This window comes from Schistocerca piceifrons, chromosome 7 (assembly GCF_021461385.2).
Source record: "Schistocerca piceifrons isolate TAMUIC-IGC-003096 chromosome 7, iqSchPice1.1, whole genome shotgun sequence".
Classification (NCBI taxonomy): Eukaryota; Metazoa; Arthropoda; class Insecta; order Orthoptera; family Acrididae; genus Schistocerca; species Schistocerca piceifrons.
In genome coordinates, this window is record NC_060144.1 from 53661634 (window position 1) to 53677809 (window position 16176).

At 36.1% G+C, this 16176-nt stretch overlaps 1 protein-coding gene across 1 annotated transcript in view; it reads left to right on the forward strand.

Moving 5' to 3' along the window:
- Nucleotides 1–5559: 5559 nt before the first annotated feature.
- Nucleotides 5560–16176, forward strand: part of LOC124804997 (FAM172 family protein homolog CG10038) — a 277839-nt gene continuing 267222 nt past the window's right edge. The window contains exons 1-2 of the mRNA XM_047265394.1: nucleotides 5560–5782; nucleotides 6491–6606. Coding sequence (XP_047121350.1) covers nucleotides 5617–5782; nucleotides 6491–6606 — 282 coding nt within the window. The 5' untranslated portion in view covers nucleotides 5560–5616. The remainder of the gene's footprint in view (nucleotides 5783–6490; nucleotides 6607–16176) is intronic.

The following is a 16176-nucleotide window of genomic DNA, read 5'->3' on the forward strand; positions in this document are numbered from 1 at the left end:
AGGTATATTTCTACCCTAGTATTATAAAAAAGATTATGGTTGTTTACTGTAAATATCAGCATCTTATTCTTCCTATATATGCACAATATAATTATTAATAATCACATCATAGAAACAAAACTTATATATGCCCAATAACTGCAAAAATGGATGCACAATGTTCAATAATTCAGCAATGGTACTTTCTTTAGAAACATCTTGCTGCTATAATGAATTAATCACTTTAAGTCATAAATACAACAGCAAGCTAGCCACTAACACCTCTCAAGATTGTCAGCGAAATCAATCTCAATTATGTCTGTGTTCGCACAGTTGGATACTCTGAAAACTATTCCACAAAGCAGACTATCACAGTTGCTCTTATATTATGCCCCTACTTGGATTGTGGCGTTCTTCCCTTGACAACTTTATCAAATTGTAAATTTCGTTGTACATAACTTGGAATTTACGTTTCATGTATGAGGTGCCATTGATCTGTAGCCTCTGGCACCATTTCTAGGCTTAATATTTAGATGTTTCTTTCTTGGGGAACAAATTTTACATCTGCTGTAGCTGCTCTGTCGATTTGAGTGAAGTTTTTTTTGAATAGGAACTATTGCTTATTTTTTCCCATACTTTACTCTTAAATCTAGAAAGATCTATTTACTGGTCAAAGAACAGATGATCCTTTAACTAATTTTACAATAAATACTGTCTTCTATTCAGCTAGAAACATATAAGGCTTAGCTGAAACGCTATGATGTCAGGGAAGACTCAAAGCTACGGGTTCCATCAAACCAAGTAGACAGAGTGCAATAGGTAGATATATCCCAAATTTCAAATGGCTCATATTATATGGTAACGCATCTTTCAGATGAAGAATATCTGAACACTGCAGTACCTCAAGAGAACATGTCAGGCACTACTGTTTCTCATCCACATTAATGACTTCCCACTGCAGGTCTCACTAGGAGAAACTGTGTTATTCGCTGATGACAGCAATAAAATAATTACAGATAGGTCAGCAGAAACATCGGAAGTAAAAGCTGTAAAAGCATGTATGGCAGTCCACCACTGGACAAATAAGAAAAACGTAACTAAGGTTGATTTTATAAAGCATTTAACCTTAGGTTAGGGCAGAAAATGAACTCTGATCAAACTTAACCTAAAATCTGTGTTGCAGAAACTTTAATCCGAGATTATATAGGTGTGAAATCGGGTGATATTCGACTACTGCATGTACATAATGATCAGTCTCGTAATACCTCTTGGAAGATGACTTGTAATTTATGTGATTAGTTCAAAGCCACTTTATAGACACTTAGCAGCAGAGTAAGAAAGGAAAATTCGAAATATTTGCAGTCAACACTTAAACATTAGAATTTTTACATTGGACATTAACGATTCAAAATCTCTTATATTCGTTCTCTTCTTGGCTAAAGTAGCAGTAACTATGCAATTTGAACTAAATTGTAACTACTGAACACGTCCTTTAGCTGCTATGACAATTCCACATGCGTGGATAAATAGAACATAAGCAAGTATTCTGAAAAAAAACCTAACCATGTAACATAGTTTTATTCTTTTCGGTGGCGCTGAGGTTCCGTTATTGGCTTCAGTGCAAAAGATGTTCGAACTTGCGTCAATTCTCGGAAATTCTTTATTCCACTTGCTACTACTTCCTCTACTTAACTGATCGTAAACATAATTAAACAACTTTACCATGCCACTCCATCCCATATCATTGAAACCATACTACATTCTCCGTTTTCCGAGCATTCTGGGCCACTTGTGGACAAAATTCTGTGGGCAGCAGCCCTACACGATGTGAAATACATTGTTTCCTTTCGTTTACTTTACAGATATCTGAGTATACAGATGTGTCCACAGAGGGCGACGACGACGAGATCCAGCGAGCTCCTGGCATGTTCCGTGAAAGGATGAGTCCATTCTTGCAATTAAATAAAAAGTCGTTTAAGCTGAGGTTTCGTTTTCAGAAAAGTACTGTTGAGCAGTTGGAGCTAAGCTCAGAGACTATCTGATGAAACCACTGACTGGAATGTGCATGTTGCTGTTAACCTTAAGACATTATGCCACAGGAATCTTTCAAATAGTGGTTGGTGATCTATTTAAAGTCGATATAGCAACAGCTTACAGAGCTGTCCATAAGGTATTGAAAAATGAATTTATCAAAATGCCAATGGATGAAAATGGCGTTAGCAACAAACAACGTGATTTTTACCAAACAGAGAATTTTCCTGCGTTTTAGGCGCTATTGACTGCACTCGCAACCCCATCAAATCACCTAATAGCGACAGTGCTGAGGCGTATAGAAATCATCACAGGCGATTTTCTATAAATGTACAAGCCATCTGAGACGCTAAGATGTGATGTTTAAATATCGTGGCGAGATGGCCAGAAAATGTCCATGACAGAATTATTTTCGGAAACTCACACGTACATGCTTAGTTAAAGCAGGAGAAATTCTGGAAGGCACACTTCTGGAAGACAGTTGTTATCAGTGTTGCAGGTATTTGTTGACGACGGTACTTCGTGAAGAAATGGCGGCTAAACGAACCTAGAATTGTGCCCACAAGAAAATCAGATCAGTACTTGAAAGAATGTTTGGAGTAGTAAAAAGACGATTTACCTGCCTGAGTTTAGGACTTAGAGTGAAAGTAAATCGTGCAGCGGTTATAATAGTTGCAGTATTTGTCTTGCGCAATGTGGCTGTCAATCCATCAGAGGAGGAGCATGAAACTGAAGATGATGTAATTGCTGGGAGACGAGTGAACGCAGAAATTCCAGTACTTGCAGAATATGAAGCCAACAGAGGCTATAATGCAGTGACGACGACATTTATTAATGATGTATTTATGTAAGAAGTTAAAAAACTGGGATAAATTTACAAAGTGTCAAGTTTGAAAGCCAGATTATATTTTTTCTTCTTTTAGTTTTAGTTGCTTCTCTGTCTCCTGCTTATTGAGTTCTGCATCAGAACAAGAATATGACGAATTATGTAATAAACCACCTTTTACGCAACAAATTTGTCTCGAAACATTAATCAGAGCGTATTTAAATGTATACATAACATCTCATATCAGTTTGGGATGAAAATCTGTCCATGAAGAAATTCCAGTAGGCTACATACCAACAGAAAACCAAGGAAACTGGAGTCATAACGCAATGAGTTCGAAATTTATTAACAGGATATTTATACAAAAAAGTACAAGATTGGAAGAAATTTACAATGTGCCAGATTAAAAGTCTGATTGTATTTTCAGTTCTTCAAGTTCCAATTCTTTAATTTCTTTATCTATTTTGAGGATTTCCATTCTTATTTCATGTTCAGCAGGTAATCAGTGTACTTTGGCTTTATATTCACACTCGAGGCTTACTAATCTTCTCTTGTATAACTGGCATTACTTATGGAGAACATTTTCTGTTCTTTTGTTTTTGGGACGAGAGTTTGACACCATTACAGAATTCTGGCTTGTGTGTTGGGCATCTACCTGTTGTTAGAGGTTATTTTCAGTGCAAATTGCGCGATGTTGTGCTCTCACAATAAAGTTGTTACATTATTTTAGTGCATTACCCTTATTACCAACTCAATGCATACATTCTCTCCTTCGTCTTCGTTTTCATTCTCATCAACAAGAGAAATATTTTCGTTTGATGTTACAGCTCTTTCCTCGTTTACTGATGTTGTGAATGAACTACAGTCTGTGTTACCTGGGTCTGTATTAGAACAAGAACGTAACGAATAACGTAATAAACTACTTTTTATGCAGAAAATTTGCTTCAAAAAATTTTGCGCAATCACATTAAAATGTTTACAAACCAGTGCACATACCTTCAGGGTGAAAATCTGCATTGTCATCATAGACATTGGAAATAGGAAAAAACTGTGGCTTCAGGGCTGCAATTAGTTTTTGTCCACTTTCGGTAGGAGTAGACTTTATGAAACCATTGCCTCCAGTTTTTTGCATATACCCTGAAAAATTTTGTCACAGTTTTTGCTCCAATTCACATATCATATTCATAAAAAAATGAAATCTAATAATTAGAAAGCACACCTTAAAATCATAGCTTGTCATGTGCAAATTCTTTCTTGGTCCTTTTCTTAACATTTTCATAACACGTTTTCATACTCTTTCAGTCACGATCTGTCCCAACGTTATGAGAATTACAGTCAACAACAACTACTGTCCATGCCTTTACCTTGTTGGTCGCAGTTACTTTATCAATATCTTTGCACTCAATTACATCTTTATACTGGCCCAGCACAATTTCTCAGATTGAGAAAAGTTTGAGGTCGCTCCTTTTTCTGACTACCTGCTTCCATAGTTATAGCACGACACCTTCGATAATAAATATTGTATATCTGTGATGTATTATAAATATATGCGGTCGAAGAGCAAAGCAGCATACTACGCACACATACATTCCGTCATCAGTTCTGGCATAATATTCTAGGGTATAAATGCTCCGAATGTGGAAATGTGTTCCAACTGCAAAAACAAACCGTCAGAATAATGAGCAAGTCACGAAAGGGGCCACTACATTGAGTTATTAAAAAATGTGGTATTACGACAGTTCCAAGTGAATACATACTTCAAACTGCAGTGTTTACACAAAAACCATTGAGCAGTAGGCAACAAACAGCTCAATACATAATCGTCAGACCAGATACAGCGATTGCTTGTACCTAGGTAGAAACAATAAAGCAAAGACCCAAAGCACCGTATTTTACCAAAGAATCAAAGTAGACAAAGAGGACGTAGCATGCTTTAAGTGACACAAGTGTGTGTGTAATGAAAACATCTATACAAAGAAATTTGTCCATGGGTGAATAAATAAATAAATAAAATGATACTCTTACTTTGAATTTTGCCCAATTACAGCATGGCGGCCAAATCTTAAACGCGTCATTCATAAAAAGAAGAGTAGTCAACAACAAATATGCTAACCGAAGCTGCCTGTATTCGATTACCAGCCGGCTCGGAGATTTTCTCCACTCAGCGACTGGGTGTTGTGTTTAACGCTCACGTTCGTATCTTGACAAGTAAATCGTCTCCGATGCACTGTTGTATCTGAAAACGCGTTGCAGTTCTATATTGACAGACCAGAGCTCCATATCTGCGTAGTATGGAGCTCACTTGGTTACTAAGAAGTTGGTGTCCTATGAAAAAATCGTTCTTACATAAAACTGTGTGGGTCACATTTATTTTATTTTATTATTATTATTATTTTGTAACGTATATGATAAAGTACGTCTTATCATGTGAGCATATTGCATGTATTACCAGATGGGAGATGAATATCTAAAATTGATACGACTAAATTTACGCTAGAAATTAATACACTGTCTCCTGTTTTGGCACTTCTATAACGGACGTTTGAGACAGAAAAAATTACTTATATTACAGTTCTTAAATGATTAAGAGCTTTTAAGTTAGATTTCAAACCTCTCAGTAAGGAGAAACTGAATCCTCGCATACTCACGAAACGTATACACTTGTGTTGCTTATTGCATCAGTTCCTAGTTTCAATGGGAAGGAATACGTAAGTGTCGCATCTGTGAGCAATCGTAGGGGAACTACCGCGCGACATACGCAATAGCTGTTTGGAGAACCGATGGCAAAGATATTCCATATAGGAACATCTGTCAGTTTTGTTTACACACATCTTGTGGGAGCGTGCTTCAAACTTTTTCTCTTGCAGATGACTACTTTTACAATGACTTCTAATGGTGAACAGTTTCCACGAACCCTGGAAGGATTTGGCTACGCATTTAATAAAGGTGCTGATGCCTGTCATGTTCGTGTGGCATGTTCTTAATGTATTGCTTGATTTATTATGTATATAGTGACTGTGCTGAAAATGTTTCTGTATCAACATACCTGCAGTAATCACAGAAGAATTGAGATCAGTGTGTCTGAATCAACGCAGTAATTAATAATACGAAGGTATTCAAAGTGAACTTTTTGTAATTAAAACGGAGAGCACAATATTTGTCCACCTTACGATTACCGAAGGTCCATGTAACAAAATAACTGGATGGTGTGTTGTATTGTGTCTGTGTCAAATTCAGCTAATTAAATGATTCAAAGTTCTTATGCATTTCAGGCAAAGCGTTCTTTCTCCTGACAGTTTTGCGAATACAGTGGAAATATGTACAGCTTAACCTGTAACATGTGAGTCGCAGTGTTTCTGTGCAAGATAATTGTTTTATCTCACCAAGTTGTAAGGATTAATGTACGAAGTGTTGCGTATTGGTGCATAGCAAACCGGCATGTGCATACATGATATTATTCCACGTGTTATAGAATGCTCTTCCATGTTTTTTTAGCCAAGAAATTAAAGTGAATGTGATTTTAAAGGCATATTTCGTGTAATTGAAACATTTTAATTGCGTATGTTTGGTTACTAACTCATTCATACCACCAGGCGTATGAATGCTTCAATTGATATAGCTACATGTTGATACGTATTGTTCATAATTTTGCAGAGGGGAAACTTCGTAAAATATGCGGCAGCACTGGACAACCAGGCGATGATCCATTTCAGTTTAGTGTGAGTGAGGACCATTCTTTTAGTCAGAGGCACTATGAAGCTTTGGGAGAGGTATGATTTAATATTTATTTATGCCTAATGCTTAAAACGCTGGTTTTAAAAAACTCAGCACTTGGTGAATAAAAATGTAAACATAGTTAGGTAGTTGAAAGGAATACTGATGGTGTTACCTTGTGTTTTTAATGCTGTGAAAATGTTGGAGTAGTTGTTATGGATGCATTATTTGTGTTTTAGTTATTAGTTAGTTAGTTACTTTCATGTTCCGTGGAATGAGTCATTTTATATTCATATTGCAAACTAATTTGTACATGTATTTGTACTCTAAACATCATAATATAATCCCCCCCCCGAAATGAAAAGAAGATATACAGATTGAGTTAGTAATTCCTAACCATCACCTTTTGCACATTACAAATATAGAAATTATTCTACGGAAGAGAAGGAGTTGTGAAGTAGAAACTTTTTCAATTTATTTTTAAATTGTATGTTGCTGTCTGTTAGACTTTTGTGTCACTGGGTAAGTGGTCAAAAATTTTTGTTGCAGCATTGTGCACCTGCTTTCTCTGCTAAAGACAACCTTAATGTTGAGTAATGAATGCCATTTTTTTTTTCTAGAATGTTTTATGTAACCTGTTGATCCTTTTGAACTGTAGTGGATTATTTGCAACAAACTTCATGGTGGAATAAATATACTGTGAAACAGTAGTCAGAATGTCCAACTCCTTAAACAGATGTTTACGAGATGATCACGCATGAACACCACATATTATTCTTACACCACATTTTTGGACAATGAAGACTTTCTTTCTTAAAGATGAGTTCCCCAGAACATTATTCCATAAGACATTGCTGAATGAAATAAGCAAAATATGTCAACTTACTGATTTCTCTCTCCCCAAAATTTGCTATGATTCTAAGTGCAAATGTGGCTGAACTATGTTGTTTTAGGAGTTCCAAAAATGCTTTTCTTTCCAATTTAAATTCTCATCAATATGGCATAGTCCATATCAATTCAGGCAGGCTAGTAAAAAATCTTACCTTTATAGTCTTGGATGTTATTGAAGGACTAAGTAAGGAACACTTAATTTTTTTTTTCTCCAAAAAAATTTCTGCTCAGAGATACAGCCCTCTAAAGATGACATTGTGCATACCATTTTGAAGATGTGAATTTTAGAAAAAAATTTAAAATTCTGTATCTCTGGAACAGCTGTAGATATATTATCGTTTTTTTGAAAGATAATTGCTTTATGATTACAAAGAAATCCTCCAATTGGACTTATCTGTCAAAGTTCTTTTGCTATAGCGTACTGAACATTTTTTATAATTTATGGAACAATTTTTATTTTATTTTTTCAAAAATGACAATCCGTAAAATCGTGTTTTTTTTTTTTTTTTTTTTTTTTTTTTTTTTTTTTTTTTTTTTTTTTTTTTTTTTTGTCAGTACCATATAGCTATACGTTCCCTGAAAAGGAGATTTTCCACTTTTAGGTTGAACAGGTTTTATAAACAATTGAAATTTTTGCCATACATAAAAGTTGTTTTGATTTGTTTTTGAAAGATGAGTAAGAGATTTATTTTTTAAGCATTTTAAAAGTTTCCAGAATGTATGTGAAAGGTCCAAAGACTTAGTTTTCAATTCATACAACTTCTGTGCACTCTGTTTTGTACTGAAATTAGCCAGTCAATGAACTAAAAATGCGTTCCACTGGTTCAATATTTTCCTTTGGTATAGAGTGATGCCTTCCTGTTGAACCAATAGGAATTGGAGCACTTACAGTCTCCAAAACATTGTGAACAGGAAGTGAGAACTGATGGCATTGTTGCTGTCCTTCAGCTCTAAACCTATACCCAGCAGCTGGTCCATGATGTAGTATAAAGTTCACCACAATTTTGTGTAACTCATAACTGGTGTCTATAATCTCAGCAATCCACCAGCCACAGTCATACACACATGCCCCAAACATCTCCCTTCTCAGGTTGTGAATCTGAATATTACCCTTCTTTTTCTGGGGCGTTGGCCAAATGAACGAAATTTCTTCTTTCTTGCTCTTTAACGTGTGTGCAGTACGAGTTTGCCCATTACTTTGAGTCCAAAAATGTGTCTTCTGAAATCCTTTCACAGAAGTAGTTTGTTTGGACCATTCTTCTTTTATCTGCTTACGGAATTCTTCAATTTCCTCTTTGGACAAAATAATGAGGGCTGTGGATGTGTAAGATTTCACATCTCTTGTAAAATACTCAGCATGCCTACACCATCACAAGGCCCCTTCCCGTGACAAGTAGCACTGTATACCCAGTCAGTTGGCACAAGTGTCTTACTCAATTCAAACAGCTGGTAGCAGTTTTTAAAATGACTAGGAGCACCATCAGAAATGATGGTGATCTTCTCTGGCCCTGTTTGCAGTTGAAGAATTTTGTGCATTGCTAGCAAAGCGTGCTGTGTCATTTCCTGTGTCATCACTTTTAACTGTAACACTTGTGATCTTGTTTTGAAAATATGTCACTCCTGTAAAAATTGAAACCTGGTCGTTACTCCAATGATACCCTTGTGCTTCTTGTGGAATAATTACTGACCAGTTCTCAGCAAAATCACAGTGAAACACTAAACACAGTTCTTCAGCCTGTACACACCCTTTCACTTCTGCAGTGTGTTGTTGCAATTTCTTCAGATGCTGATGTGTTACTGCTTTCACTGACCCATTTACTAAGTTCATCAATGAAACTGTCAAAGGCAACAGTTTTCATAATTAGTTTATTTTCCTCTCACGTCGCATATGTAATTTCTGCAGAGTCCACATTCTTGAAACAAACAAGTCTCTCTCTTTATGTCACAGACTACTAATGACTTCATATGCCCAACCAAGGTGTCATATGTCACATGCTCCAGTAAGTTCTTCAAAGTTGCCACACAAAGTCCAAAATTCGTGCAGTACACACATAAAAAGACATCTCTAGGTGGGTGTGGAACTACCCACTTAGGTCTTAGTGCATAAAATTTTGATCTTCCAATACGTGAAGTTGTATAGTTTCTCTTATAAATTGCAAAAGTCTCTGTAATAATGTGAGTCATGTACCTCATCACTTTCACAACTGTTTGACATTCAGCTGTTACAGTTATAGTGTGTCTTTTGTTGGCGCTCTGGTGAGAATAGTCCCATTTTTGTTCCAGATAAAATGACTGCACTATTTGAACTCGAGCTGCTTCTACAGGATGACCATAATAGGGATCTGGTCTTCCAAAGACTCCTTTCACAGACCTCACATTTCTTGATTTGTCTACCATGTACATTGATACTGATGGAATGTGGTTCAAAATCGTTTTCTTTGAAAATGTCTCTGGAATAATAGTTAAAACTTGCACCTTTTCACTGTAGGATGCACAGTATTCAACAGCTGAATTGATATTTGTGAAAAATTCCTGGAAAGAGTGCTTTGGTTCATTTTTTTCTGAAGATGAAATTTCTACTTTGAAGAGTGTAGTCAGTTTTATGGAAATACGGAAGCGTCCGATCCCACCCGTCTGCTTTGACCCATGACGTCACAAATATGGCGGAAACAAAAACACACACACACACACTTTCCACAAGAAGCCTAATGACACTAACGGGACAAGCGCGGGAAATGGGGTGTTTTGGGTGGGGGGCAAACTAAATATAAACAAATTTAGACGCCTTGCGTAGCTACAATGTGTAAGTGAAGACAGCCATGCATGAATACCCACCCACCTCCCCAGGGGTCATAACCCCTGCAACCCATAGAAGATAAAGATGCTTCAGTAGCTGATTAGTGTTTTTTGTCTTTTTTTTTTTTAAAAAATCTCACGGGATAGAACGAACAGATCAGAAAGATAAATATAATAAACTAAAACAGAAATTCGAGGAAACAGATAATTAAAATAAGTAATAAGTGTTTTTAAATTTAAATAAAAAAAAATCTCACGAGATAGAACGAACAGATAAGAAAAGTAAATAAAATAAGATAAAACAGAACTGGAGACAGCCACACTCAAACCAAACTCCACGCCGTCATGACGTCACACACGACAACACCCTTACGTCACGGGTCAAAGCCGACGCATGGGATCGGACGCTTCTGTCGACCCAGTTTTGCTGTAGTAATTTTGCTTTAGTAATTTCTCATCGATTTCTTGATTCATAGAGCTTATGAGTCAACTTCACTGACCACAATTTCTTAACAGGACTAACACCTACCTCTGTCGTTGACTGATTCAGGGTATTTAATTCTACCTCTATTGATGCATCATCTGCGCTATGGGAGGCTTCACCTTGTTCAGGTACTATCAGTGTTGTTATTGTGTCAAAACGTTTAGAACACAAAAAGTCATCACTGGAAACATCTTCACTTTGAAACAGATGAGAACACTTATTCCCAACCTGAACAAAGCCTGCTTTTTTGTTTGTCTTATATATCACTCTTTGATGGATAAGCAAATAGCACACTTCACTCTCCCGTGGCCCCAGTCAGAAGAAATTTCAAACAGTCCTTTTCACAAAACACACTGCAACTGTGTCAACTGGCAAATTCCTCACGAAAACACAGAACTCACTTAATGGTCTCATATTTCTTAGAAGCCTCTTCAATAAACAAGTTAGCACTGAACAACCACGACAAAGAAACTGACAAGGAACTACAACAAAAGTGAAAAGAAATAACTGCAACAAAGAAAGTGATAAGAAATAACTGCAGCACAGACAATAGAAATAAACATTGTAACAAAGAAATTAATTAGAAACAGCTTCATTGAAGACATACATTACCAGTGATAATTTAAAAAATGATTTTTTAAAAATATAGCCTGTCCAACTTAAAAGTGGAAGCTCTCCTTTACAGAGAATGTAGTATTACATGGTACTAATCAACAGAAAAAATTCTAACTTTTCTGGATTGGCATTTTTGAAAAAAAAATTTTTTTTCTGTAAATTATAAAAAAAAATTCAAAAGGCGACAGTAAAAGAACTTTGACAGATATGTCTAAATGGAGGATACCACTGTAATCATAAAGCAGTTATCTTTAAAGTAAAAAAAAACTCTAAAAAAATCTAGAACTGTTACAGAGATACAGCATTTTAAAAAAATTTCTGAAATTCACATCTTCAAAATGGTGTTCACAGTGTCATCTTTGAAGGCCTGTATCTCAGGACAGGATTTTTTTTTTTTTGGAGAAAACAAAAAAATACTTGTTTCTTTCTTACCCTGGAATTTTAACATATGCTAAACTTAATAACATCCAAGACTATAATGGTAACCCCCTGCTTGAACTGATGTGGACACCTAAGACTTCTGAAGTTTCTACCATATGTATTATTTCATCACCATGTGTTAGACTTATCACTGGTGCAGTACCCGTAGAGGTGCAGAACTGAATATGACGTGTCTTTGTGAAATTCAGGGTGAGACCATTTGCAGAAAACCAGTCAATGATACTTTTGAGAACTTTGCTCACCATTTCTTCCATTTCTGTATGTATACTGGGAGTGATTACAATACTGATGTCATCTGCAAAAAGAACTAATTCTGCTAGTTGTACATTAGACGGTAGTTCATTTACATCTGTGAGAAATGGTAGTGGACCTAAGATACAGTCTTAGGGAACACCATTTGTGATTTCTCCCCAGTCAGACCCTGTGTTCTGTTGGTCAGATTACTATTAAGTATAATTTTCTCCATTCTTTTGGTTAGTATCACATGATCCATTGGTTGGCTGTACCATCAATCCCATAAAAATGAAATTTATCTAGGAGTATACTATGATTCAAAAAATCAAATGCCTTGGATAGGTCACAGAAAATACCTACCGGTGCTATTTTGTTATTTAAGGCTTGTAAAATCTGGTGTGTGAACATGTAAATGGCATTCTCAGTAGAGCAGTCCTTCTGAAACCCAAACTGTGATTTGCTGAGGATATTATTGTTGCCAAGGTGAGATACTATTCTAGAATACATCACCTTCTCAAAAATTGTGGAAAATGATGTCAGTAGTGAAGTAGGTTGGTAGTTACTGTTATGTCTCATCACTTTTCTTAAAGAGGGGTTTAACAATGCCATATTTTAGTCTCTCTGGAAAAATTCCTTGACTTAGTGATGCATTACATATTTCGGACAATACCAGACTTATTATATGGAGATAAATCTCTAGCGCTCTATTGGAAATCCCATCAAAACCAGAAGAGATTTTATTCTTGAGATAATGTATGACCCTCTTAATTTCAGAAGTAGAAGTTGGTGGTACACTCATATGATGTAATTTTGTGAGAGCTACTTCTTCAACGTATTGCTGCAATCTTTTTCTTGAACTGTTAGTCCCTATGCTTTCTACTATGTTTAGGAAACAATTATTAAATACATTTGCCACCTGTAATCTGTCATTTATAACTCTTCCATTCAATTCAATAGTAATTTTATCCTCTTCTGTGGTTGGTTGTCCTGTCTATTGGTTCAATATATTCCATATTGTCTTAACTCTGTTGTCAGACATACTGATTTCTGATTTTTTAAATAACCTTTCTTAGTAATTTTGAGTAGTTATTGTAGTGTGCAACTACTCCATGGAGTTGCCAATCAATACTGCAGGGTCTCTACTTGTTCTTGCCAAAAGTTACATTTCCCTTTTCCTTTCACAAGATACTTTAATCCTCTTAGTCATCCATGGTTTTTATATGGCTGTTTAATGTCCCTTCTGATTAGCTTATGTGCAAGCTATTTTCAAATACTGACATGAATTTATCATGGAATAGATTAAATTTTACTTTTTGTGGAGGTATGAGGTGCTTCCAATATTGCAGCCCATTTTTATTCTTGGTTATTGATTTACTTACTACTATTCAGATGGTGGAGGAAGGCAAAATGTATAAACTATAGTTAATCCATTGTTATACTCTATTGTTAGTTTCCATAATTGTTAGATTTCCAGAAGGAATATGGACATCGACCGTATAATGGCTATGTTGTTGGTGCATTGAGTAGGTCCTGTGTGTCAATAAGTAATTCCTGTGAAACATTGTTCTGTATGGCTTTTATTAATGGAAGTGCTCAAAATTAATTGACTCAGAGATTTCTCCATAGGGAGGTTAGAGATGATTGCAGAATATTGTATATTGTTAGAGAAAACAGTGCCATACAACCTCTAACACTTTTGCGGTGGAGCAATGGGCTGGTAAGCTGGAGCAATTACTCTATGTAAATGGCTTGCAACGAATGTAAAATTGGTGTGAGATATACTGCATGCCTCGAAATGCAAATGATTATCATTTTAGAACAACTGCACAAAGTAGATTGGGGAAACCTCACTTACTGGTACATTTTGTATACAAGCAGAAATTAGCTGCAGGTTTCTCATTCAAATCACAGTTTGAGTTCCAAAATTTGTGAAACTGAGTGAATATACTTAAGCTGTGTTTTGGTGCATTAGTGGGTGTATAGAGAGAGATTTTGTAATTGTGGCAGCAAGTGGTGTAAAGTGTAGTGGCTGATTTAGCTCTGCACGGTGACATCATCTGTTGGTGTATGTGTCGCAGATTAACTGCAGACACACGGAAATGTATTAAATGTGACAGTGAAATAGTTCTTAAAGAGTCTAAGGTTTGCGTTGATGGAGTGTATGGAAATGTAGCAAAAGCAGCCACTTTAGGGAGCAAGTTAAAAATTAGCACCATTTTGCAGTTTACATACTTATGGACGTACGAACGCAAATCTAAATTTATTTCTTGGGAACTAGATTGGGTGAAGTAAAATGTGGTGGAGTGGCCGCAATTTTGTACAAAAGTTTGGATGGAAATCTGCCTAAGAACCAACGACAAAATTGGTGGCAAAGGACACAGCCTTGACATCAACAAATGTCATTTTAGATGACGACGACACAAACGCTCGGTCCCCAGGCAGAGAAAATCCCCAACCCGGCTGGAAATCGAACTTGAGACCCCGTGATCCAGCGGCAGCAACGCTAGCCACTAGACCACGAGCTGCGGACATGTAATTTTGGGAAGCAGTAGTTTGGCAGAGGGAGTAAAAAAGAAATAGGAGGATGGGTGTTTGGTACTGTCAAGCAAGAGACATACGAGTGTTCTTTTTGTGTTGTGCTGAGGAGCTCAAAAGCAATTCTTATAAAACTTATTACAGAGAATACTTTATCAGGGACAACTATTATTTCAAATTGTTTCTTGACATACAAACATTTGAAAAATGAAGGTTTCCAACACCATAAAATGAATCATAATTTGACTTTCAGAGATGCCGAGACGGGTACCCATACAAATACTATAGATGGCACATGGGCTGCCATTAAATGGTCCCTCCATCACACAAGGCAGTGCAAGAATTTCTTTCACAGCTACCTCTTTGAGTGTGTGTAGGGGAAGCACAATCGACAAGAGCCAGTCATAATTTCATGTGTTTTGCAGGCTGCTGCATTAGTTTACAATCAAAATGAATAGAATTTGTTGCAGTTTCGTTATTGCTTTCTTATCACTGATACCTATCATTCCTATTATGACCAGCAGTTATATTAATATTACTGCTTGCCACAAATATATGACTATTTTTCGCAATTGACATTGGTATCTGTGAGGTTGTTGTTAAGTTTGGATGTGAAAGTGTGCTTGCGAGTTAACAAAGGCAGCAAATCTGAAACCAAACAAAAACATTCTTTTGGCAACAGACTGATCTGTAGCCTAGCTTGAGGTCTAGGTTAGGTTGGAAGGCAGCAGTTTGGTGGTGAATTGTCAAAGCCAGAGAATGTGAAAGCAAAAAACTTTGGTTGTGGTGATAGGCTGCTTAGTGTGATGTCTAGGTTAGATGGAGGGGTCATTCCATCTCAGATCACCAAATATGTCTAGGATTTGTAACCTTCCATCTAAGATTTTCATTAAGCTATATGTGTTTGCTTATACCTGTACCATAAGAACTTCTTGAAATTGGTTTGGTCTCAGGCTAAAACCTTTAAAAAATTGAATTTTCAATATGGTAATGTTTTGATGATTTAGCTCTGCAAAGATGCCCATGCAAAGTAGACTTGTCTACAGAAACACTTGTAACTCAGATGTATATGAAGCTTTTGATTTCGAATTTTTTCGGAAGTTAAGAGGTGCATATAGTTGACAAGAATGCATTTATTTAAGCAGTAAAGTTACAAAGAAAATTACAAAAAATATTAATGTATTTCACATTTCAAAATATGGAGAAATTACAAGGACTTTTAAAAACACTTACATCACATTTCTCCACTGTATAGGGAACCTAATTTTGATCATAAATATTCCTAAGTTTGTGAGCTTTCTTATAACATAAAAATATTACTGAGTTTTCTGTGAATGGACACACAAATAAATCAAAAATAAAAGAAACTTTTTTTCTGTGATGAAAAATAGTTATTCCAAGTAAGTTCTGCCAGGTCTAACACCCTCTGCGTCAGATACAGGGGTCTCAAATTAGCATATTCAAATACCATTTATTTGAGGCAGACAAATTAGTCTTCAATGTGACAAATTTATTTATTTTATTAAGTGATTTTTTGAAAGAGTGTATTATATCACATTTATCTGTGCAGCTGACCAACAGCTCAGAGTGATAAACTGTTTATTGTGTTTGTGGCAGCTTGCTTGAAACC